Raw genomic sequence first — 20892 nt, 5'->3', positions numbered from 1 at the left:
TATATTGCACGTCTTGCAAGAAATTAATGTTATGCTTTATTTAAAACTTTCTGCATGTGGTCTAAAATATAATTATTCTGGCACCACTAGGATATATCCTTTACGAAATCGCAGCAATAGAATAATGAAGGCTGTCAAGAAGCCAACTTTTGAACTATTTTAACTGTAATGCGTAAGAATCAAAGTACTTTCTCATATCTTTAATCACCTTCGCACCTTCGACTGACAGATTTTCACGATTTTTTTTTAAATGTCAATTTAACACATCGTATAATTATTGTATTAATAATTAATTAATCAATTATTGTGAACAGTACGTGAACCTGTTTTTATCATTATTCGCGGTTTTCTTCTGTTCTAGATAGAATCTGTTCACCGGAAGTGGCTTGGCGTCATTTCTTCCACGACGGCCGTGACGTGGCATTACGCAAGCGCAGAGCCGACGGGGTTTCCTGACACACGACGAGCATCACACCGGAAAACTTCAGACTTTAGGATAAATCCCGTAGTTGTAGGCGATTTGTGTCCTTCATCATGGGTCTGACCATCTCATCGATCTTTAGCAGGCTGTTTGGAAAGAAACAGATGAGAATTCTCATGGGTGAGTGTTGAGGCTTCATGCTAAGTTAGCTAAGCTAGCGGCGTATGCCAACTTTCGCAGTTCTGTCATTCCCCGGAATATAACTGATAAAATACTCTGCTTTAATTCAAAGTATGTCTTTCTTTACCATGCAGAGACCGAGCTAAGTGAAGTGGGCGTTTATTTAACGTTACCTGCTAAATTATTTTGCTAGCTGGCGTTGAATAAATGAATTTGGTAAATAATTGAAACGTACTGTCAGTTCATGTGCAGGAACAGATTAGCCACTTGACGTTTAGTATAATTCATATTCGAGTGAAATATATATTATATTCTAGTATACTGTACTATCTAATTACTGTAATAACTGTCATGAAACCACCTGGCGTTTATTTTTTTAGCATCGTACTCACAGAAATGTGTCATCGAACATATTCAGGGCCCATTACCTCTTTAACTTTCATGGGAAAATGTACTTTTTTGGCTTCACTGTATATTTTAAATAGGATAGAAAAATGCTTAAATGCAATTAAGCTATTATTTAATTATTATTTATTATTTCGGACCAAATTCCACATTCATAAATGCAAGTTCACTAATAAAAAATTAACTGTGCCTTTGTTGATTGAAGTAAGAGTGTGTATAGTATTAGAGACTATTTGAATAAGACTTAAAATAAATAAAACTTCGAATAAAGACTTTAAAAGTTTGTCAGCTTATTTATTAGATTTTTTTTTCTTGATTTTTTTATACCTAAATTTATTCTGATTTATTTTGTTTTCTTTATGTTATTTTAATTTGAAAAATATTTTTGTAGTTGTTTTTCTGTACTGTAATTTTTCTGTTTTATTTTTGTATGCATAATTGTATAATTTATATATATATATATATATATATATATATATATATATATATATATATATATAATATATATATATAAAAAAATATATAAATATATATATAGTGTACTTTCCATTTTAATATGGTATACTGTGGATTATAGTATTTATAAAGTATAGTAATATTCTAGTATACTCTGTAATTTATTAACTAATATAGTAAAGTACAGTTTAAATCATGCTCTAGTTTATTAAAGTACATAAAGTAGTATGCTATAGAGTATAATATGGTTTTAGTACGTATTTATGTTTATATTCTAGTAAAGTATGTTTACTAGAATAGTTAATATCCTTGGCCATTTAAGGACATGAGCTCTTCGTTGAGTTTTTAAGAGAATTGACTGCTGGTTCTGTCTTGTATATTTAGAAACCTAATTCTCATCATGAATACTTGCTGTTTTACAGTGGGGCTGGATGCTGCCGGCAAAACCACAATACTGTACAAACTCAAACTTGGAGAAATTGTGACCACCATTCCAACCATAGGTAAGAGGACAGGACTGGTTTTGATTTGACTGTGATCTCGAAGCAGTTCTCATGGGTCGATTGAGGTCATTGTCTTGTGTTGTGTTCTGAGTCATATGAGTATTCTATCTTTCACCCGGGGAATTTTTCTGAATTTGTAGCACTTGTCTCCCTTTATGATATGCTAATGTCCAATGGCTGTCGTCATACTTGTGGTTTCAGTGATTGCCTGATTGTCCTGTCTTACACCACTACAATGTTTAGCCAGTGTTTCATAAAAAAGCAGAACTATTCCTCTCAGTGTACTTTGTCACTGTATTTCTTTGGGCAGGTTTTAACGTAGAGACTGTTGAATACAAGAACATCTGCTTCACCGTGTGGGATGTCGGTGGCCAGGATAAGATTCGTCCTCTCTGGAGACACTATTTTCAGAACACACAGGTAAGATCTTGATGAGTATTCAGGCACACATAAGTAAGGGCACACTTACTTATTATAGTCCTTGAAGAGACTTATTGCTCTTTCTGTTTTTCCCTTTGTCCTCAGGGTCTGATCTTTGTGGTGGACAGCAATGACAGAGAGAGAGTGGCAGAATCTGCAGAGGAGCTTTCCAAAATGGTAAGCATATATCTTTGTGATCTTTTGAAATGGCAACTAAGTGAAATGAATCTGGACATTTGTGGAAGTGTTGTTTTTTTTTTTTTTTTTTTGCTTAATGTGGTTGAGTTGCCTCATCGGTGTCTTTTCCTGTGTGTTTGTGCAGTTGCAGGAAGATGAACTGAGGGAAGCCGTGGTGCTGGTTTTCGCAAACAAACAGGATCTGCCTAACGCCATGGCTGTCAGTGAACTCACAGACAAACTTGGACTGCAGAGTCTACGCAGTAGAACGGTACACACTTGCGCACTAACACCAGCATACTCTCTAGTTTCAACATAGCCACCCTCTGATTAAACAGCACAATGTCTGAGTAACTTCTAATTAAAGTGAATACACTACCGGACAATAGTTTGGGGGCAGTAAGATTTTTATTTTTTTTTTAAAGACATTTCTTATGCTCACAAGGCTATATTTATTTGATCGAACATAGTTAAAACAGTAATATTGTAATTTTTACAATTTAATTTAAAATAACGGTTTTCTATTTGAATACATTTTTAAAATGTAATTTATTAATTTGATTGAAACTGAACTCGTACAGTGCATTTACATGATATTTAAAAAAAAAATATATATATTTTTTTTTCTTAAGAGCAATTGAAATTAAACTTTTTAAGTGCATGTTAACTTTCTGAAAAATGGTGCAAAACTGTTATTGGGATGGTACTAATATGTACCATTTCATGTAAATAAGGACCAAAGATGTACCTTTTAGATTTTGTACCTGAGGGTACTGCCCCAGAGATAGCTTTGTACCTTTTTTTTTCTTAGAGTGTAAATGTACTTTGTGAATGTAGTGTGGGCTGTGACATCCTACTTGCTGTTTTTTTTAATTTATTTTTTTAAATTTTGGTTTATTCTTCTCTGTCTGGGCTTCTTGCAGTGGTATGTCCAAGCGACCTGCGCTACACAGGGAACTGGACTCTATGAAGGACTGGACTGGTTATCCAATGAGCTCTCCAAACACTAGTGTGCCTGTTAGAGGTGAGATGGTGCATATGAACCAATGGAAAAGCTAGAGACTCCTCTTAGAATATTTAAGTGTGTGACACAGCTGGAAACTGGGGAGAAACCATCAAACACTCTGCGCCTGTCTTAGCTTTCCTTTTCTACACTATATTTCTCTGCCCAAGTTTATCTGTTTCTTTTCTTATTATTTTGTATTAAATCCAACAAATTTTGCGAGAGGTAAAATGTTTTGAAGGACCTTCCTTCGCTGTGGCTCTTTCAGTTTCTCATGCAAAAACACTGGAGCCCCTGATCAGTGAGCAGGGTTATTGGTTTTGCTTTAGTCTGATCAGTATTGTTTATCTGAGGATTTGTTGTCAAGCTCACTGGAGAATCTCTTGGGTTAGTAATATTTCGGAACTGGACTTTACATGTGGAGTCGTTTTGGCGAATCAAAGCCATGCCTGTTCCATCAGTCCTTATAGATATGCAAGCTGTAAAGTTTATTAGATTGCATTATCCGCTGTAGTGGCTGGGGTCCTGTGGTCCTTCTAAACCTTATCCTTGTCTGCATGAGTCTTCTAGAGTTTACTTCATTTTGGATCTTGGTTGAAATTTGCCTCATCAACATCACATGGCATGAATGGCATGGAAAGGTTAAGTTTCTCTTACTAGGTTAGCCCCCCCACACAATCCGTTGTTGTTTGTGGCAAATGTCTGAGTGACCCAGAACACTGGTTTTACTTTAGGTCAGAGTTAAAGGGAACGTGATATTCTGATTTGATATTCTTTAGCCACAACGATGCAATGAAGGTCTTTCTATTATAATTTAGAGTTGAAATCAATTGATGTGTTTTATGTTCGTCATGCCATGTGAAATGTTTCACTTAGGCGTGTTTCTTGAGCTTAACAATATTTATGTCTGAATCTGAAAGAAAATTTAATGTGTTGATGAATTCCAAGTCTGGTTGAAATTGTTTGCTTTCCTAAACTTATGTGTAACAGATACAATCTATTTTACCCTATTATCATGACAAATTTGTTTGTGTATTATATATTATGTATGATATTGTTTTAGAATAAAACATAATCATGAACTTATTATTGTGTTGAGTGTGATCAATCTATTTTGGTCATTAAATGCAGACTTTAAATTCAGATGTCCCACTTTTGGGGAGCAAAAAATAGTCATTGATTTGTGTTTTCATCCATTCAAGAGTTCATGTTCATCATAATTTTCTCAATAACAGACAAGTCAGAAAATGTCTCAGTTGTACTATTAAAGGGATACTCCACCCCAAAATGAAAATTTTGTCATTAATCACTTACCCCCATGTCGTTCCAAACCCGTAAAAGCATTGTTCATTTTCGGAACACAATTTAAGATATTTTGGATGAAAACCAGGAGGTTTAGCTCTTATGTATGCTCTTCTGTATCAGCCACATCACAAGGATGCACTGTTTTCTTTCAAATCAAAGCTAAATACACATAGAAACAGCGCATCCTTGTGGCGTACACAGCATACGGTGATATGGAGAGACACAGAGGAGAGGAATTGTTGAATAAAGTCATTATTTTTGTTTTCTTCACTTACAAAAAGTATTCTCGTCGCTTCATAACGTTATGGTTTAATCACTGATGCCAGATGCAGTATTCTGATGATGTCTTTCATACTTTTCTGGACCTTGACAGTGTAACTTACTTGGCAGTCTATGGGACTGTCTAGACCTGGTTTTCATCCAAAATATCTTAAATTGTGTTCTGAAGATGAACGAAGCGTTTACGGGTTTGGAACGACATGGGGGTAAGTGATTAATGACAAAATGTTCATTTTGGGGTGGAGTATCCCTTTAAATTGTAAGTTGCATTACTGCATCAATCCAGCAGATGGCACCTGGAATTAACAACTTCAGTCAACTGAACAGTACCAAAAATGGCTGCACACTGCTCCAGGTGTGTTCACGGTGTGTGTGTTTGTTCACTAATCACCACTGTGTGTGTGTGCATTTGGATGGGATAAATGCAGAGCACCAATTCCATAAATAGGGAACACCTTACTTGGCTACTTTTTTTTTTTTTTTAAATAACTAAATGATAGCTAGCATTAAGATAATTTAAACTGATTGTGATGAAGAGCTATATTTGATCACCTCTATAAATGTTTCGGTTTGACGTTTGTATATATACTGTATGTGTGTACATGCATATACAGTATATGTACACTTGCATTGTGTGATAATGTGAGCTATGGTCAATTTTTGAAAAGCTAGGATAAAGTGAGCTGTGCAATGCCTTTTAAATGATTTATCATCAAGGTTAAATTATGTACATTTTGCAAATTTAGTAAATTTGGTAAAGGGCTTAAATATAATGATGTACTTCACCCATCCCTCTCCATAAAGAACACAAGTCATAAAAACAACTAAGTATGTTTAGTGCATGCAGTGAGAAACATACTGTGAAATGGAAACTAAGAGTAGAACAGAAGTTATTTGTCACCATTCACACAACCACAGCTGTAAACATCACTGATACCACAGGAGCTACCTGGTTGCGTGTGTTTCTCTTATCAATCATGGCAAGATTTGGGTGTGGAGATCATTTCAGGACTTTCCAGGGCAAGATCTGCCCACATCACAGGTGAGGTACTGTTAAATTATAAATTACAGGAGGCAATCAGACCTTAAGATACACAAGTTAAATGTACATTAATTACATAATTTATAAATTGCAATATAATTATTATCTGCAATCCCATTTGGCGATCTTGATGTGTTTTTTCAATTTTTTTCGTTATATAGAGAGGAGATGGAGTTAAGAAGATCCTGCTTCCAAGGGCAAAACATAGCAGGTTTTGTTCTACTTTGTGACTTTAAAGGCACATGCTATGTAAGATGCACACAAACATGGACATGATTCAAAAAAGTAAAAAAAAAAGATTACTTGTACTATTTGCAGTCAAAATTTAATGGGAAGTACGAAAAAATATACATAAGAAAGATTCATAGAAAGAAAAAGCATGGATTATTTACTAAGGTAAGCATCATATTACACTTAAGTTTCCCAATCTACATTTCTAGAGATAAGAGTGATCAAGATTCACTTTAGTGGATGTTTAAAAGGCACACAAAAACTAAAACAAATGTTATGCCATTCCCCAAGAAACAGAACAATGAGCAGATAGAAGGCCAGAAACTACTGGGAAAGGGAAACTAGAGCAACAGCTGTTAACAGATCAAGCAGGGGTGGGAACCGTGTACTAGTATAAATTACAGAGAGATTAAGAGAGAAAAAAAACAAACAAACCCTTAAAACATAACCATGAAAATAAATAAGTTTAAACAGAAATATCACACTAAAAACGTCTTTAGACATGTCACTACTGTAGCTTTCGTTTTACTGAGAAACCAAATCTGATGAGGAGAGGGAGGAGTTTATAGAGGAAGTGTTTAAGCGAGAGGAAACCGAGACCCCTCCTTGCTATCCTGCAGACTCTCTGGTCTGATAGGGAGCGGAAATGGACAGCTTGTATGCTGTGATCTAGTGTGCAAACTGTTGCTTTTTAAAATTTACAGCAGTAATAATCACATACTTTTTAAATAATGTATCTTTTTCTGTGATCTCTTCACTTGGCTACGCAATAAGGAAGTTGTGCTCGTGTAACGTAACGAATAAAACCACCACACATTTGTCAAAAAAAATGTAGGCTACAATCCATTTTACAAAACAGATCTAGACCTACAGTTTTACAATCATCGCATCTGATTAAATAGAAAAACATTGCCTGCTTGACAGAGAAATTCTTGATCATTTGTGATTGTGTGCAGATATATCTAGGGGATTATTTTATATTGCGATTTGTTTCTGCAGAATTAGATAGGCAGTTTTGAGTTTGTTAATAATTTATGATATTAATGTTATTTTTTCAATTCCTCTCAATTTTAGCTGCCACTAGATGACTGCACATGAGCTGAGAAATCATGCTGCCTAAGGATGTCTTTGGCATTGTGCTGATGCTTGCATTTATTCATCTTTCACATTAAACTATTATTATTATTATTATTATTATTATTAGATCAGTCCTGTATCTTTGAACTTTAGATATATTAATAATAATAATGGGATCATTTCGTGTTTAGATTTTAAGGAGGAGAGGAGGAGAACCCAACTGCCAAGGGATTCGGGCACTTGGGTCCACTGTCCTGTTCTAGTGCATTCTCTGGCAACACTGGATCTCTGGCCGGGGTCCAGTGGACCTGCAGTGAACAGCGCCAGGTCTATGACCCGCTGACAAAGCACCAGAAAACTAGAAGCAACCAAACAAACCACACAAACAAGAAAACTGAAGCCGAAGGCTGAAGGCTTCTGGTTGTCTGTTGCTTGGTTGGCAGGTGATGGGGATGGCCTGCTGTAAAACCAACCTGTGTTTTATTTATTTTTTAAATTTTTTTAATGAAGGCTGTGCGCAACTCTTTCCAGAAAAAAAAGAAACTGAACCTGAAACCTGAAACTGAAATTGATGTCTGTGTTTTATTTTATTCAAGTTATGAAACTCTTTTTAAAGAATAACAAGTTAAAGGAGATTTGCATCATTTTCTCAGACACATGTCGTTCCAAGCCTGTATGACTTTCTTTTATGGAACATAAAAGAATATATTCTGAAAGTCAGTGGGATCTAACCACATTTGGTCCCCATTGATCTTCCACCTTCTCAAACATTTTCCAAAATCCTATTTTGTGTTTCATGAACTGATGGATGAACTGTTTCTTTAAAAATAATTGATCTAATCTGGGTTTTTAAACTTTTAAAGTTGATGACGTGTTATCATTCATATTCATGAACATCATCCGTCTAACCTTGCCCATAATTCAGCATAATGAGGTTTGAGAAACAGAAACCAAGAGCAGAATCGAAAGTTAACAACCTGATACCACAGAAATCCTGCTGATCTCAACTTAAATAGTGTAGAAGTTGTCTTAATTGTTAATTCAAGCTAATTAATGTTAACAAATATGGTAAAGTGTTACTGAAGGTAAAAGTGATCTTTCAGTCTTCTGTGTTGTAATTTTTTGGGTATGGTGTTAAAAAAAGCATGTGTTCTGAACCTATAAATGTATGCAAAGCAACTGGTAAGAAACATATGTGTTGTCTCAATAAAGTTAAGAGTGTCTAAGATTAATTTTAGTGGACGTTTAAAAAGCGCAATCAAAAATGCTGTCATTCACTTTGGAACAACAGCAAAGCCTTCCTGTAGTGGGACGGGCCGACAGAAGATCAGAAACTTACTGAGAAAACGAAACACATGAAAACAAGGCCAACCGCTGTTCCCAGATCAGTTGAGGGCGGTAACCGTGTACTAGTATAAATTACAGAGAGACACACTGATCTGTCCTTTCCGTGACCAGATCCTTCTGCTGCCAGATCAACAAGGTAAGACAACTAGTTATAGAGAAAATTTCCCGTAATTATTACTTTATTACAAAAATGTGTTTCCTTAAAGATTACATAAAGTGTTTTCAATCATTGCAATTAAATGATTTGCAAATTTTGACATGCAAATTTTATTTTGGTGTTTATGTCGATGTGTAACCTGGAAACTGAATCATCTTTACAGGTCTACGGTGTTTCCTCTGTGGGAGATGCTGTGGAAACCTGACTGGTCTTGGAGCACTAATGTGTGAGTATATCAGATGTTTTTATGACTGGGTACTACTGTAAACATAAACCTTACAGTGTTATATCCAATGATTTCATTCAAATGCATTATTCAGTAATATTGTAATATAATAAGTTATATGGTTATACAGTTGTTATATAATTGATATTTGACACCATCTGCATTTCCTGTAGCTGAAGGGTTTTCTTCTTTGTTCTAGCATCATGAAGGAGGCGGAGGTCATGTAAATCCTTGCTGCCAGGGGCGGGGTCATCTGGCACAGCGTCATTCAGAGGGGAAACTCATTTGCATGAGTCTCTATCTTTGTTTTGTGCTGGTGCCCAGATGTGCAGAGGCCTGCGCAGTCTGCGAAGCCTAACACCGCTGTGACGCCTGACGATCCGCGCATGAAGCCTCAAATTTCCGACAAATGCTACAAAGCCAAGAACCGACCAGAAAAAAACCAATGAATGTAATGCCAAAACTGAACCAAGAAATCTCTTTAACACGTTGCTGACCAATGAATACTGCTACAAATGTAAAGTAAAGTGAAGAAGCGAATTTTTGGTGAAACCTTTGGTTTCTGCATTGCTTGGTTCGGTTGGTCCGGGGCCCAGCTGATAAAACAAAAAGCCCCGGAAAAAATGTTTAAAAAAATCTAAATAAAAATAGTAAAATCTGCAACAAAAATTCTTATTGTACTGTGTTTATTTTTGTTTATCTTCCAGTGTTTGATGATGAATTTATTAACTATATCACTTCTTACACTAGGCCACTACAAGACTGTTTAGACACTGTAGGAAAAAAAAAATAGAAAAAGAAAATCAGTGGAGAAACAAAGTATATATAAGAAAGTATGTTTACACTTTACAACAAGGTCCCATTAATTAACAATGAGAAATACATTTGTTACAGTATTTATTAATATTTGTTAACAAACAACTATACAACTCAAAGTACAACTCTTTATTTTAATATTGTAGTAAATTTTGGACTAGGATTAATGTTAATTTATGTAGTTTATGAATGTGAACAAATGGAATTTTGTACAAAACAATCAAAAGCATTGCATAGATTTAACATAAGTATAACCAAGAGGCCAAACATGATCTTTTGTATTTAAAATGTTACATAATAAATTATATAACTGAGAACATCTGAGATCCCACCCAAGCAAAGTTTCCCTTTCACTTTCGTTTCTGTGAAACGCTCTCATCTAATGTGTCTGCACCAGACTGGCTGCTGCATAGTTGTGTTCTTTGAGGAGGTGTGAACAGTTTCTGTAGGAAGAGTATAAGTAACAGATGAAGGTCCAGTTCAGATGAACTGCACTACGCTGCTCTGAACCCTAAACAAATCATCAGCATGGTAAGTTTTTTTAAATAATTCCCTTCAAGTAAAATATAGCTATAAGGTAAAATGTTATTATTATTATTATTATTATTATTATTATTATTATTGCAAACTAGCAAGAATGCAAATTTTTAATATGTGTGAGTCCAGCAACTATTTCGAAACACACATTTAAGTATGATTTTAGGTTTGACATTAAGTTGCAGTATCGCTTAATCTAAATCATTCATGTATGCATGAACTCAGCTTTAGATTTATAGATTGAGGAAATAGACAGATAATGTTATTGCAAGCATCACTGCAGATAAAATATGGACAAATATACTAATGTGCCATGTATTGACACAAGGGCATCTGCTATCATATTATACTCAGACATTTGAACTGTACTGTGTTTTAAGTCAAACATTAACTCTTAGTTTGTGCATGGCATCTTAAGTTCAGGCTATTGTTTTATAATCACCCCACCTCTGTAGAGAATGTGTTTATGTAAGAGGGTGTGCCAGTTTCTTCAGGGTAAAGCATGGATGGCAAACTTAAACAAACTTGCTATATATAAATTGATAATCTGCAAATAAGATAATAAAATAATATCTGAAATCAATAACACCATTTATTTATTTATTAATCAAGTAGCTATGTATTATATGAGAAAATGCACCCCTAAACTATGACAGCATAACTAAAAATAAGGTTCATATTTAAGGTTCATGAATAAATATAGCATTTTTTTCTTCAATGCACGGTCCTAAATGAAATAAAATAAAGTGTGTTATATGGAAGGTGTTTTCATAAATTTCATATTTACTATTTTATGTTTTAGACTTTGGCGTTTTGATATGGTTGCAATGAACAACTGAAATAAATGAATTATTATATTTGGTTGATCTATAAAAATAAGCCAAATTAGGTTAAATGAACATTAACTTTGGTACTGAGTCTGACCTTAATTTTATAAAGATATTCCAACTAAACTTGATAAACTCACATAACTTAAAAAAAAAGTGGCTGGGTCAATAAAATGTAATTGTGCCAACAAAACGTAATTTTGAAGTAAATTCAATGTAACTGAGTCAAAGCAAAAAAGAATGTAACCTAACTCAATATGTTAAAATATAAAGTCAACATTTTATTAGTCTATCTATTTGAGCAACACCATTTTTCTCCATCAACAGATCTTATCCGAGGGGAGTGATGAAGGGGATGACGACGATGATGAAGAAGATGATGGAGGTGCTGGAGTAAGTGTCTGCTGCCAAGGGTAGACAACTGCTCCAGACCTTGATGCAGCCAGTGTTGAGAAAGACCCAATAGCACGCTGGATCAAACAAACTGTGTGCAATTGCTGATACAAGCCAGCAGCAGCCAAAGCAATCACACAGCTTCAGTTGTGACAAATGTCGCAACCCAAGTACCTCCCACGCCATGTGTGTCCATGGCAAACTTGACACGTAGACTATGTTTCCTCCATGGGAATGATGGAACTCGCAACTTTCCCGCTGTGCAGTGGCAGCACCATCACTTTTTTTCAGAACGGCTCTGCTTTCATGTCTGTTTGTGCAACCCTGAAGAAACCATGGAGAGAAGAACGAAACGTTCATGGAGAGGTGATCCCTGATGATTACAGAGCTGCTGGTCCAGAGGTTGGAAGATGTGAGACAGTTTTTTCTGAGATCACAATCGTCCTCATTCACCATTGTGCCACCGAGCAACGCACATGACTCCAACGCAGGACTGACTGTTTCTGCAAAATGTCTACAGTAGTCAACAATCCATTAAGATACAAACAGAGAATGGGCTGGATGGGCATTTTGAAGATGTTCTAATGGATGCATGTTGCTCACTTATTTACTGGGAGGTCATGCCCCTTTGAAGCCCAAGTGTATTTGTTGTAAAGATATATTCAGACTATGGCTGCTTGGTCCAAATTGCTCTCCAGTAAAACTAGCAGAAGGTTTCTGAAGCAGTGGACCAAGGTCAGAGATAAAAGCCCAATGGTTTTTTTTTTTTTTTTTTTTTTTTTTTATTTTATATGTTCTTTTACCTCTTTGTCAATGCCACTCAGCCATAGAGAGCGTGATCAGAGCGAGATGACATGTTCACCAGAATAAGGTTCACAGGCACACTGGTTCTGCAGGTTGTGCTGACTGGGTTGAATCCACTGGTTCAGATATCTTACTAACACTACACAATATGACACACTGTTAAATTTCACGCACAGGTGTTATCGCAGTGCTGTTGAAAAAAGTTACACAACATAGGTAACGTACCTGTAATGAGACATGATCTCATACAGAACAAGGTCCTAATCAAAGGACCTATAAAGGTCTAGCCAAAAATGAAGCCCAATAGATGCGACACAACATCAAAGGCCCTCATATCCTATTGAGCACTCGTCTTGGTTGTGTGGCAAGGGGGTCCTTAGCAAGTGGTCTGTTTAGTTTTACAATGGTGTTCTTAGAAATGTCATGAATGTAGATGGAGTTCTGTGCATTCGTCTGCCTAAATGTATCGCTTTCTAATGAGCTACACGATAAAACCCCCCTAAATAAAGTACTACATGTTGTGAAAAAATATTTTGTGTGAGTTTTTTTTTTTTTTTTTTTTTTTTTTTTTCCTGATGGAGCCAATCTCTAGATTAATATTTCGCATGGTATGTGTCATGTGTTTTGGCCACATTTTTAAGACTTTGGGGTAAATTAGCGCAATTGTGGTCCATAAAATGTAGACAATTTCAGTGCTATTTTATACTATTATAGTATTTAATAATATTTTTAATTGGCTTTTTAAAATATAATTTTCAGTTTTCATTTTAGTTTAAGTTATAATGATTTTATGTGCTTTTGTCATTTTTCTTAGTTTTTTTAAATATATTTTTATTTAATTTTTATTTCAGTTTTATTTCAGTTTGGTCATTTATAAATGTAATGAAAAATACTGGGTATAAATTAAATTTTATTTAAATTTTATTTTGCATTTCAATTATTTACTGGCATTTTAAACATTAATAATTACTATTATCAACTAATATTTCTGGAAATATCCCAAATGCCGTGTTTTGTTTTGATACTGAAAATTAAATGTATTACGGCAGTTATATGAATTTCTTGGAAATTTATTCCCAATTTCCAATAAATTTAAATTTAAGGCCAATTCTTAATGGCCCACAACTTTAGACCAAAGAATGCTTTAAAAAAATTTATAATAATTTCCTTTAATTAATTAAAATGTACGTGAGAAACATATTTGTTTGGTAGGTATATTGTATGTACAGACTGCCAGACTCAGCGTTATATAATTAGGCTTACTATGAATCGTGAATCTATCCACTAATGTGTTAATGACACTTAATAAGGATTAGACACCTATCGCTGGGTCAGCTTTGAGGCATGGACATGTTTCTGTATGCAGCATAGCCATTTTAGATTCTCTCTACATGTTTATTATGGAATCTACATGTAAACATTTCACCTTTAACCCTTTCTTTGGATGGAGCCATGTGGGTAAGTCAGTTTTTGTCTGGCAGAATTATCAAAAAATAAAAGTACAGATCCATGAATATATCAACAGGCTTAAAATGTAGGTCACCTAACATGGCGCCGGTGCAGTTATTGATTATTGTGTGTTGTGAGTGTAGTGAGTGGAATTTGTCATGTTTTGTCACTTACTGCATGTTTTCTATCTCTTTACCATATTTCTGTCTATAGTATTCCTCAGCTGCTTTCCCAATGCACAGCTCATCCACAAAGTGGCCTGCTAAATGTTAAGCCATTAGTGCATATAGAACCAGGCATTTGCTGTTAGTTTCTCTCCTGTCCTCCATGACTCCACAGGTTCCAGTGCCCAGACCATCATATTCTCAAGCCAGGGAGAGTCTAGTGAAGGCTATTCCCTCAAAGATCATCTGTCTTTTCGCCTGTGGGGGGAGAGACTGCCGGTATGAGGGTCCGGCGTGCTGGAGCACGAGCCAACAGGCCATTAAAGGTGTCTTCTCCAGCTGGTGAGGTCTACAGCGTTTCTATTGTCTGAATGATTTACATTCACATTAATCTGGATGTATTTTTTAATGGCATTTTCATTTCAAAACACTCTCCATCCACACTAGCATTTTTAATCCATACTGATATGTCTGAAAACACTTGTAATGGCACACACTGTAAAGGTCTAACGTCATGCAATTTTCACAACTTTAGTTTAAAGTTTAGCTTAATGGGGTTTTTTTTGGAAATAAATTCCGTCAGCTGAACAATCGGTATATTGTTGCACAAAAGTTAAATTCCTTTTAATCGCACAGTTTTTTATTCCCTCAGCCTTGTTTTCATTCCTGTCAAAAATTAAATATGGTGCTATTACTGTGACTAAGATCTATGTATGGTCTAAAAACACAACTGCCAATTACAATTACAGCAATTACGAGTAAATATTCTGTCTTTGCATGAATGCAATTTGAAGATTGTGCAAAGCAACATTTATTTTTTTAGCAACATTATTATTAAGTGAATAGCAGGCACAACAACCATTTTCGAATGCCTCTGTTTCCACAGTCCACAAATGCAGTGTGAAACAGTGTTTCTAAATTTACAGACTTGGGAAGCGTCTTCAAAAAGCTGTTTTGGTGGACAAAATCATTGTCTGAGTGTGGACGAAAGGCCAAAAAAAAAGTGTTTTCGAACTGATCCAGATCAATGTGGACATATAACCTAGTGTTAGAAGAGACACCAAACTAACAGGAATAAATATGTGAGAGAACCAATGACATCAAACCTGTCAGATTTGAACTGAATATGAGTGAGAATGAGAAACTGTTCATTTAAAACTAATGTTTAATATAATGTTTTCCTGTTTCTTTGCCTTACATTAATCACTTTGTATTTAGGGTGACCGATGACATTATTGCATTGGCACGACCTTCTACATATCTCATCAAGAGATACTGCATCATAGAGCAGTTCAAACAGTGAGTGTTATTTAATATAGTCTTTGTTTAAAAGATGTTTAATATTTACTTACGCTCTGCAGTGGGGGGAGGGTGTGTGTGTGTGTGTGAGTCTGTTTCTGATTAATAAGTGACAGTGTGTGTATGTGTGTGTACGCTTGTGTACTTGCTTACAGGTTCAACATTAAATCCATCATTAATATGCAGCTCCCCGGGGAACATGCTCACTGCGGCCCTCCTCTGGACCCTGGCAGTGGGTTCACATATTCACCTCAGATCTTTATGGACAGCCAAAGTGAGCCAAAGTCATGAACTTCTAATAATAGTGGAACCTCTTGCAAAATCAGTCAAGCACATGTCTGTTTCATATTACACCCTAGAATAATAAAAAATAAAAAATAAATTAATAATACTTGATATATAAAACATGATATAAGAAATTGAAGATGTTTTGCATTGTGTCATTCCTAATTCTCATTACCATATCAAGTTTTAAATACACTACTGTTCAAAAGTCTGGGGTTGGTCAGGTTTTGTAATGTTTTGCTAATGCTCTTTTTTATGGTATATTAAAATGTCATTTATTCCCGTGATGCAAAGCTGAATATTCAGCATCATTACTCCAGTCTTCAGTGTCACATGATCCTTCAGAAATCATTCTAATATGATGATTTGCTGCTCAAGAAATATTTGTTTTTATCATCAACTGTTGAAAACAGTTGTGTTGCTTCATATTTTTCATAGACTGATATTTTTGTGGAAACTGTGATATCTTTTCTTTCAGGAATACTAAACTAATATAAATAAAAAAAAAAAAAAATTTTAATAAATTAACATATTTAAAAACAATTTAATGCATCCTTTATGAATACTAAGCTAATTTATTTAAAATAAATCTATACTTTATATATATTATCATATTTAATATATATATTATCATGTTAAAATGGAAACATATATGTATTGGTCCTACAAACAATAAAACACACAATCTCCATTCCACTCAATATATAATTTTTTTTAATGTTCAGGTTAAATATACCTGAATGTTCAGCAATAAATTAACTGGTGGATTACTGAACCATGTTCCTTTTTGTCTGACAGTTTACTTCTATAATTTTGGGATGTCTGATTTTGGTGTGTCATCTCTGGAGGGGATGCTGGATGCCGTGAAGGTTTTGGCCTTCTCTGTGCAGGAAGGAAAGGTGGCTGTTCATTGCCATGCTGGACTGGGAAGGACAGGCAAGTTGCAACTCATGCATTATTCCTTTAAGTCTAAATTTAGTGATATTCTATTTGAGTGAAGTCCTTAATATCTGCCCTGCTTTACAGGTGTTCTTATCGCATGCTATCTGGTCTACACCTGTCGAATCAGCGCTAGTGAAGCTGTCCACTATGTTCGGATCAAAAGGCCTCGCTCAATCCAGACACGATCCCAGATCAATCTAGTGTTTGATTTCGCCCGGCTGGTGGGCCCTCAGCTGGCCCAATACCCATGTCTGAACATGCGCCACGGTTCCTCCTTCAGTCTCCGGCAGTATCTCCTGCGTCAGGCCCTTCTACTGCACGGGGACGAGGCCCGAACCCTCAAACACACACCCAAGATCCTGCACGTCCTCTGCAGCATGCTGATCGCTCTCACCCAGGGGGCTCCCAGTCCTCCGGAGGTCCAGAGAGAACTGGAGAAGAGGCTGAAAATCTTGACTCTGAAGAAGGCAGTGAAGGTGACACTTCTGAAGAGAAACCTGCCTGCTTTGAAGGAAAGGAGAGGCTCATGCAGAGCGTACTCCTGCGAGTCCTGGGATGAGCCATTTGGGTTCTTGGAGAGAAAGAGAGACGTCCTTCTAAATAAGCGAAGCTACAGCGAGTCAGATCTCAGCAAGATTACTATCATTGAGGTGAGAACCAATCAGTTTTCATAAAATTTGCTGTATTTTGAAATTTTTGAAAATAAAAATAAATAACAATAAGGTTCCATTTGTTAAAATTAGTTAACTACATTAGTTAACATTAACTAACAATATAAATACTTCTAAAGCATTTATTAATATTTCTCTATACTGATTTCAACATTTACTAATATGGTAAAGGGATACTCCACCCCAAAATGAAAATTTTGTCATTAATCACTTACCCCCAAGTCGTTCCAAACCCGTAAAAGCTTTGTTCATCTTCAGAACACAATTTAAGGTATTTTGGATGAAAACCTGGAGGCTTGAGACTATCCCATAGACTGCCAAGTAAATAACAGTGTCAAGGTCCAGAAAAGGTATGAAAGTCATCATCAGAATAGTCCATCTGCCATCAGATGTGCAATCTGTGTTATATGAAGCGACAGGAACACGTTTTGTAAGCAAAGAAAACAAAAATAATGACATTCCTTTGTCACCGGTCAGCGCATCCTTGTGGCGCGGATGGCACAAAAGATCATACGCAGCATACGGTGATATAGAGAGACACACACAGAGGAGACCGTTATATATATATATACAGTGTATATATATATATAAAAACATACAGTTTCTCCCAGGATTTTATGTTCTCACGCTACTCTCCTAAATCATATATATATATATATGAAATCCTTTTGTTTCACCCAGGATTTTATGTTCTCACGCTACTCTCCTAAATCTGGTGGACACCATAAATTAAGCAATGGAGAAATTGGTCCATTAAAAGATCAGAGAATCCCAACAGAATCCCAAAAGATTCCTCACACCCCGATGACAGACCAGTGCAATGAGACAGAGAAATGCAGCCCCAATCCACCATCAGCTCCTCACCCACATAATGAGACTGTGAACAAGAAGACGAAATGCACAACCAAGAAACCTCAAGCTTATCTAAAGTACAGCTCAAACATCGAGGTCAGTGTGAGATCAAATAAAATATCCACCGTTTTTCCTGCATCTTACATCACCGCCTGAAGGGTTTTGGGAACTTTTATTTTGTATTACTTCTAATCCGTGCAATTGTTGTGGATGTTTTACTTTAAGCTGCGGCTGGAGTATCATACATCAGTTCAATCATCATTATCAAGAGCCGTCGCTGAAGCAATGGCACAACAGCGCCTTCCATTAGACACTGTATTGAAAAAAGCAGCGGTTTTGCAGGTAAAGCGTGTTTGACTTGATTTTGACAAGTAGAATATGTTCCTGGATCCACACCCTTGTTAGTTTCAGGACTGACAAAGAGTTTTGGTCCAGTAATACATTATGTTTTCAAGGTTCACTTCATAGGTCATATGACTGCATGTACAGATATAGAGCCTACACAGAACAATGCTTAAAAACATTTTTTTTAAATCATGGTATATAATCTGTATTTTTTTTTCTTCATTTTTTTTTTTTTTTTTTTGCTTTAAAATTGCTCAGATAACCATATTGGCTTTTACATTTAATCCTATTTATCTAGCAGTCTCCTAATTCTGTCTGTATTACTTTACCATCATTGTTTTGTTAGAATTTTGTTTGTTGTATTCTGTATTCTAATTTTAATGTATTTATTTATTTTTGTACATATTTGACATATTTCTTACTTTCTAAGTTACCAAAAGGTATTCATAATTGCTGGATCATTTTGTTTTATCCCATGTTCAGCCAGTTCAGTCAGTAAATGCTTTGTTAATGTAAGAGATTTTACCCTGTTTTAATGCTCCTCAGGATGAGCTCAACTTGAGTGAATGTGGCTGGGCTACACTTGTCATGGAAACAGATCCAGATGTTCTGAGCACACCTTTAAAAACCAAACTTCAAAAATCAAAACAACATTATTCAAACAATATGATGCAAGTAATAGATTCTGGAAAACAAGACATAAACATAACATGCTTAAGAACTGTTTAAAACTATACTTTTAAGAAAGGTTTTTCTCATTGTTTCATATGCAGTGTTTTAGCTGTTGCACTTTATCATAACAGGATCCTGTTCTCAATAAAGATGACATAGAGAGGCTGACCTCAACCTGGCCTGCAAAGAACCCCCTTAGTTCACTGCAAAAGGTGAAAAAAGTCTGAACTCATTATGACAGAAAACACTACAACACGTGGTTTGAAGTTAAACTGTATTATGTACAATTTGTGAATGCATTTTTATAAGCATAAAACCCCTAGAAATGGCTGTTTAACCAGTTTTAAAATGTATATTACAATTTTTTTGTGCATTACACATGACATATTTCAAATCTTATACACTGAAAAAAATTAATTGTTGTAGAAACAATTTTCACTCAGAAACTGCTAGGAAATTTGACAAAAAAATAATTATCTACATATTAATAATTAATGTGATTAATTACAAAGAAACTGCATTTTGAAGAAACATAGAAAGTAGAAGAATTTGAATAGTTTTTTCCATATTCCAGTATTGTACAACTTGTACAACAATTGACAGCTTCATGTGTTATAATTCTGTGTTGTTTTAGTATCAGCGGCACACCATCTGCTGTTTGCTGGACTGTGTGGGTCATGTGGCGGTTCATTGTCCTCAGTTTGAACATGCTATACTACAGAGACTCATTCGAGCTTTAACAAGAGTAAGTGTGTGTGTACATGTGCTAATTTTCCCAAATATAGAGATAGTTAAAAAAAAATAATAATAGAAGTATTTTAGTCACTTTTGCATGATTTTGTATTACAACAGCGCCCTCCAGAGGAAATAGAGAGAAACAACATCTTGTTACGGGTCCTCAGAGCTACAATGAGAGAGCAGTACCTACACAACCACTACCCAAATACTACAACACCATCAACAAAGTGCTAGGAGCAGTGGTTAAACTAATAAAAACCATTAAAGATATCTGGAGAAAGAACCATTGTTTGATGGTATAACTGAATGACTGATCGAGTTATTGATTTGTATTTCAATGTACAGTACTCCTTTTAAATATTTAAACACGTATTATATCATGTATAAAACTGTCTGAATGTTTTTGTATTAGTTAACAAAATATCAAACCAAGGGGCATCTGCAAAATGAACTGTTCTAGCCATTTTTGCAAAAGAGTATTGCGGTATCAATTAAAACATATTTTTGTGAAATGTGTATCTTTTAAATGTATTTATTTATTTTTTTCTTTGGAAGTGTCACATCACATAATATATATTAGGCCTACATAAGATATTTTCAAATTCATCATTGGTTTCCCATACATTTTTCCAAACAACATTTTACAAAACAAAAAATGTTCTCTCTCCTTTCTAAACTAAAATATTGTGATTTCTAAGTGTTGACTGATTTACTTTAGATATGTTTTATGAAACACTGTTGAATGTATATATATATATATATATATATATATATATATATATATATATATATATATATAGTGTTGACTGATTTACTTTAGATATGTTTTATGAAACATTAATTAATGATTTATATAATTATATAAAATT

The 20892-nt window shown here is 35.1% G+C and overlaps 2 protein-coding genes and 1 long non-coding RNA gene across 4 annotated transcripts; all 3 read left to right on the top strand.

Annotated features, from left to right (window-relative positions):
- The first annotated feature begins 385 nt into the window (after nt 1-385).
- On the top strand, nt 386-4651 carry LOC109108883 (ADP-ribosylation factor 4-like). The gene is made up of 6 exons (XM_019121990.2): nt 386-601; nt 1885-1965; nt 2276-2385; nt 2491-2562; nt 2708-2833; nt 3486-4651. Exons 1-6 carry the CDS (start codon nt 535-537, stop codon nt 3570-3572), a joined length of 543 nt encoding a protein of 180 aa, XP_018977535.1. The 5' UTR covers nt 386-534; the 3' UTR covers nt 3573-4651.
- Nucleotides 4652-6176: 1525 nt separating this feature from the next.
- LOC109108885 lies at nt 6177-13135 on the top strand. Of its 2 annotated transcripts, none has more exons than XR_006162504.1 (5): nt 6177-6191; nt 6353-8982; nt 9167-9229; nt 9429-10576; nt 11737-13135. It is a non-coding gene; the product is annotated as an uncharacterized LOC109108885 (long non-coding RNA). The 2 variants fall into 2 exon arrangements; XR_002020977.2 differs by lacking the exon at nt 6177-6191 and having other exon boundaries at nt 8570-8584; nt 8791-8982.
- Nucleotides 13136-13936: 801 nt separating this feature from the next.
- Nucleotides 13937-20502, top strand: LOC109109448 (protein tyrosine phosphatase domain-containing protein 1-like). The gene is made up of 12 exons (XM_042775613.1): nt 13937-14064; nt 14269-14561; nt 15438-15518; nt 15674-15792; nt 16602-16739; nt 16830-17395; nt 18098-18364; nt 18494-18610; nt 19160-19288; nt 19417-19497; nt 19920-20030; nt 20138-20502. The coding sequence occupies exons 2-12, from the start codon at nt 14383-14385 to the stop codon at nt 20255-20257; spliced, it is 1908 nt and encodes a 635-aa protein (XP_042631547.1). The 5' UTR covers nt 13937-14064; nt 14269-14382; the 3' UTR covers nt 20258-20502.
- Nucleotides 20503-20892: the final 390 nt, after the last annotated feature.

Source organism: Cyprinus carpio, chromosome A18, assembly GCF_018340385.1.
Source record: "Cyprinus carpio isolate SPL01 chromosome A18, ASM1834038v1, whole genome shotgun sequence".
NCBI lineage: Eukaryota > Metazoa > Chordata > Actinopteri > Cypriniformes > Cyprinidae > Cyprinus > Cyprinus carpio.
This window is presented reverse-complemented; position numbering and strand designations above follow the sequence as displayed.

Excerpts from the sequence above, each read along its gene's own strand:
- LOC109108883 (XM_019121990.2), top strand. The coding sequence starts at position 535 with ATGGGTCTGACCATCTCATCGATCTTTAGCAGGCTGTTTGGAAAGAAA. Across the intron at positions 602-1,884 it reads ACAGATGAGAATTCTCATGG|TGGGGCTGGATGCTGCCGGC; the intron begins GTGAGTGTTGAG and ends GCTGTTTTACAG. Across the intron at positions 1,966-2,275 it reads GACCACCATTCCAACCATAG|GTTTTAACGTAGAGACTGTT; the intron begins GTAAGAGGACAG and ends TTCTTTGGGCAG.
- LOC109109448 (XM_042775613.1), top strand. The coding sequence starts at position 14,383 with ATGACTCCACAGGTTCCAGTGCCCAGACCATCATATTCTCAAGCCAGG. Across the intron at positions 15,793-16,601 it reads GATCTTTATGGACAGCCAAA|TTTACTTCTATAATTTTGGG; the intron begins GTGAGCCAAAGT and ends TTTGTCTGACAG. Across the intron at positions 18,611-19,159 it reads AAAAAGCAGCGGTTTTGCAG|GATGAGCTCAACTTGAGTGA; the intron begins GTAAAGCGTGTT and ends AATGCTCCTCAG.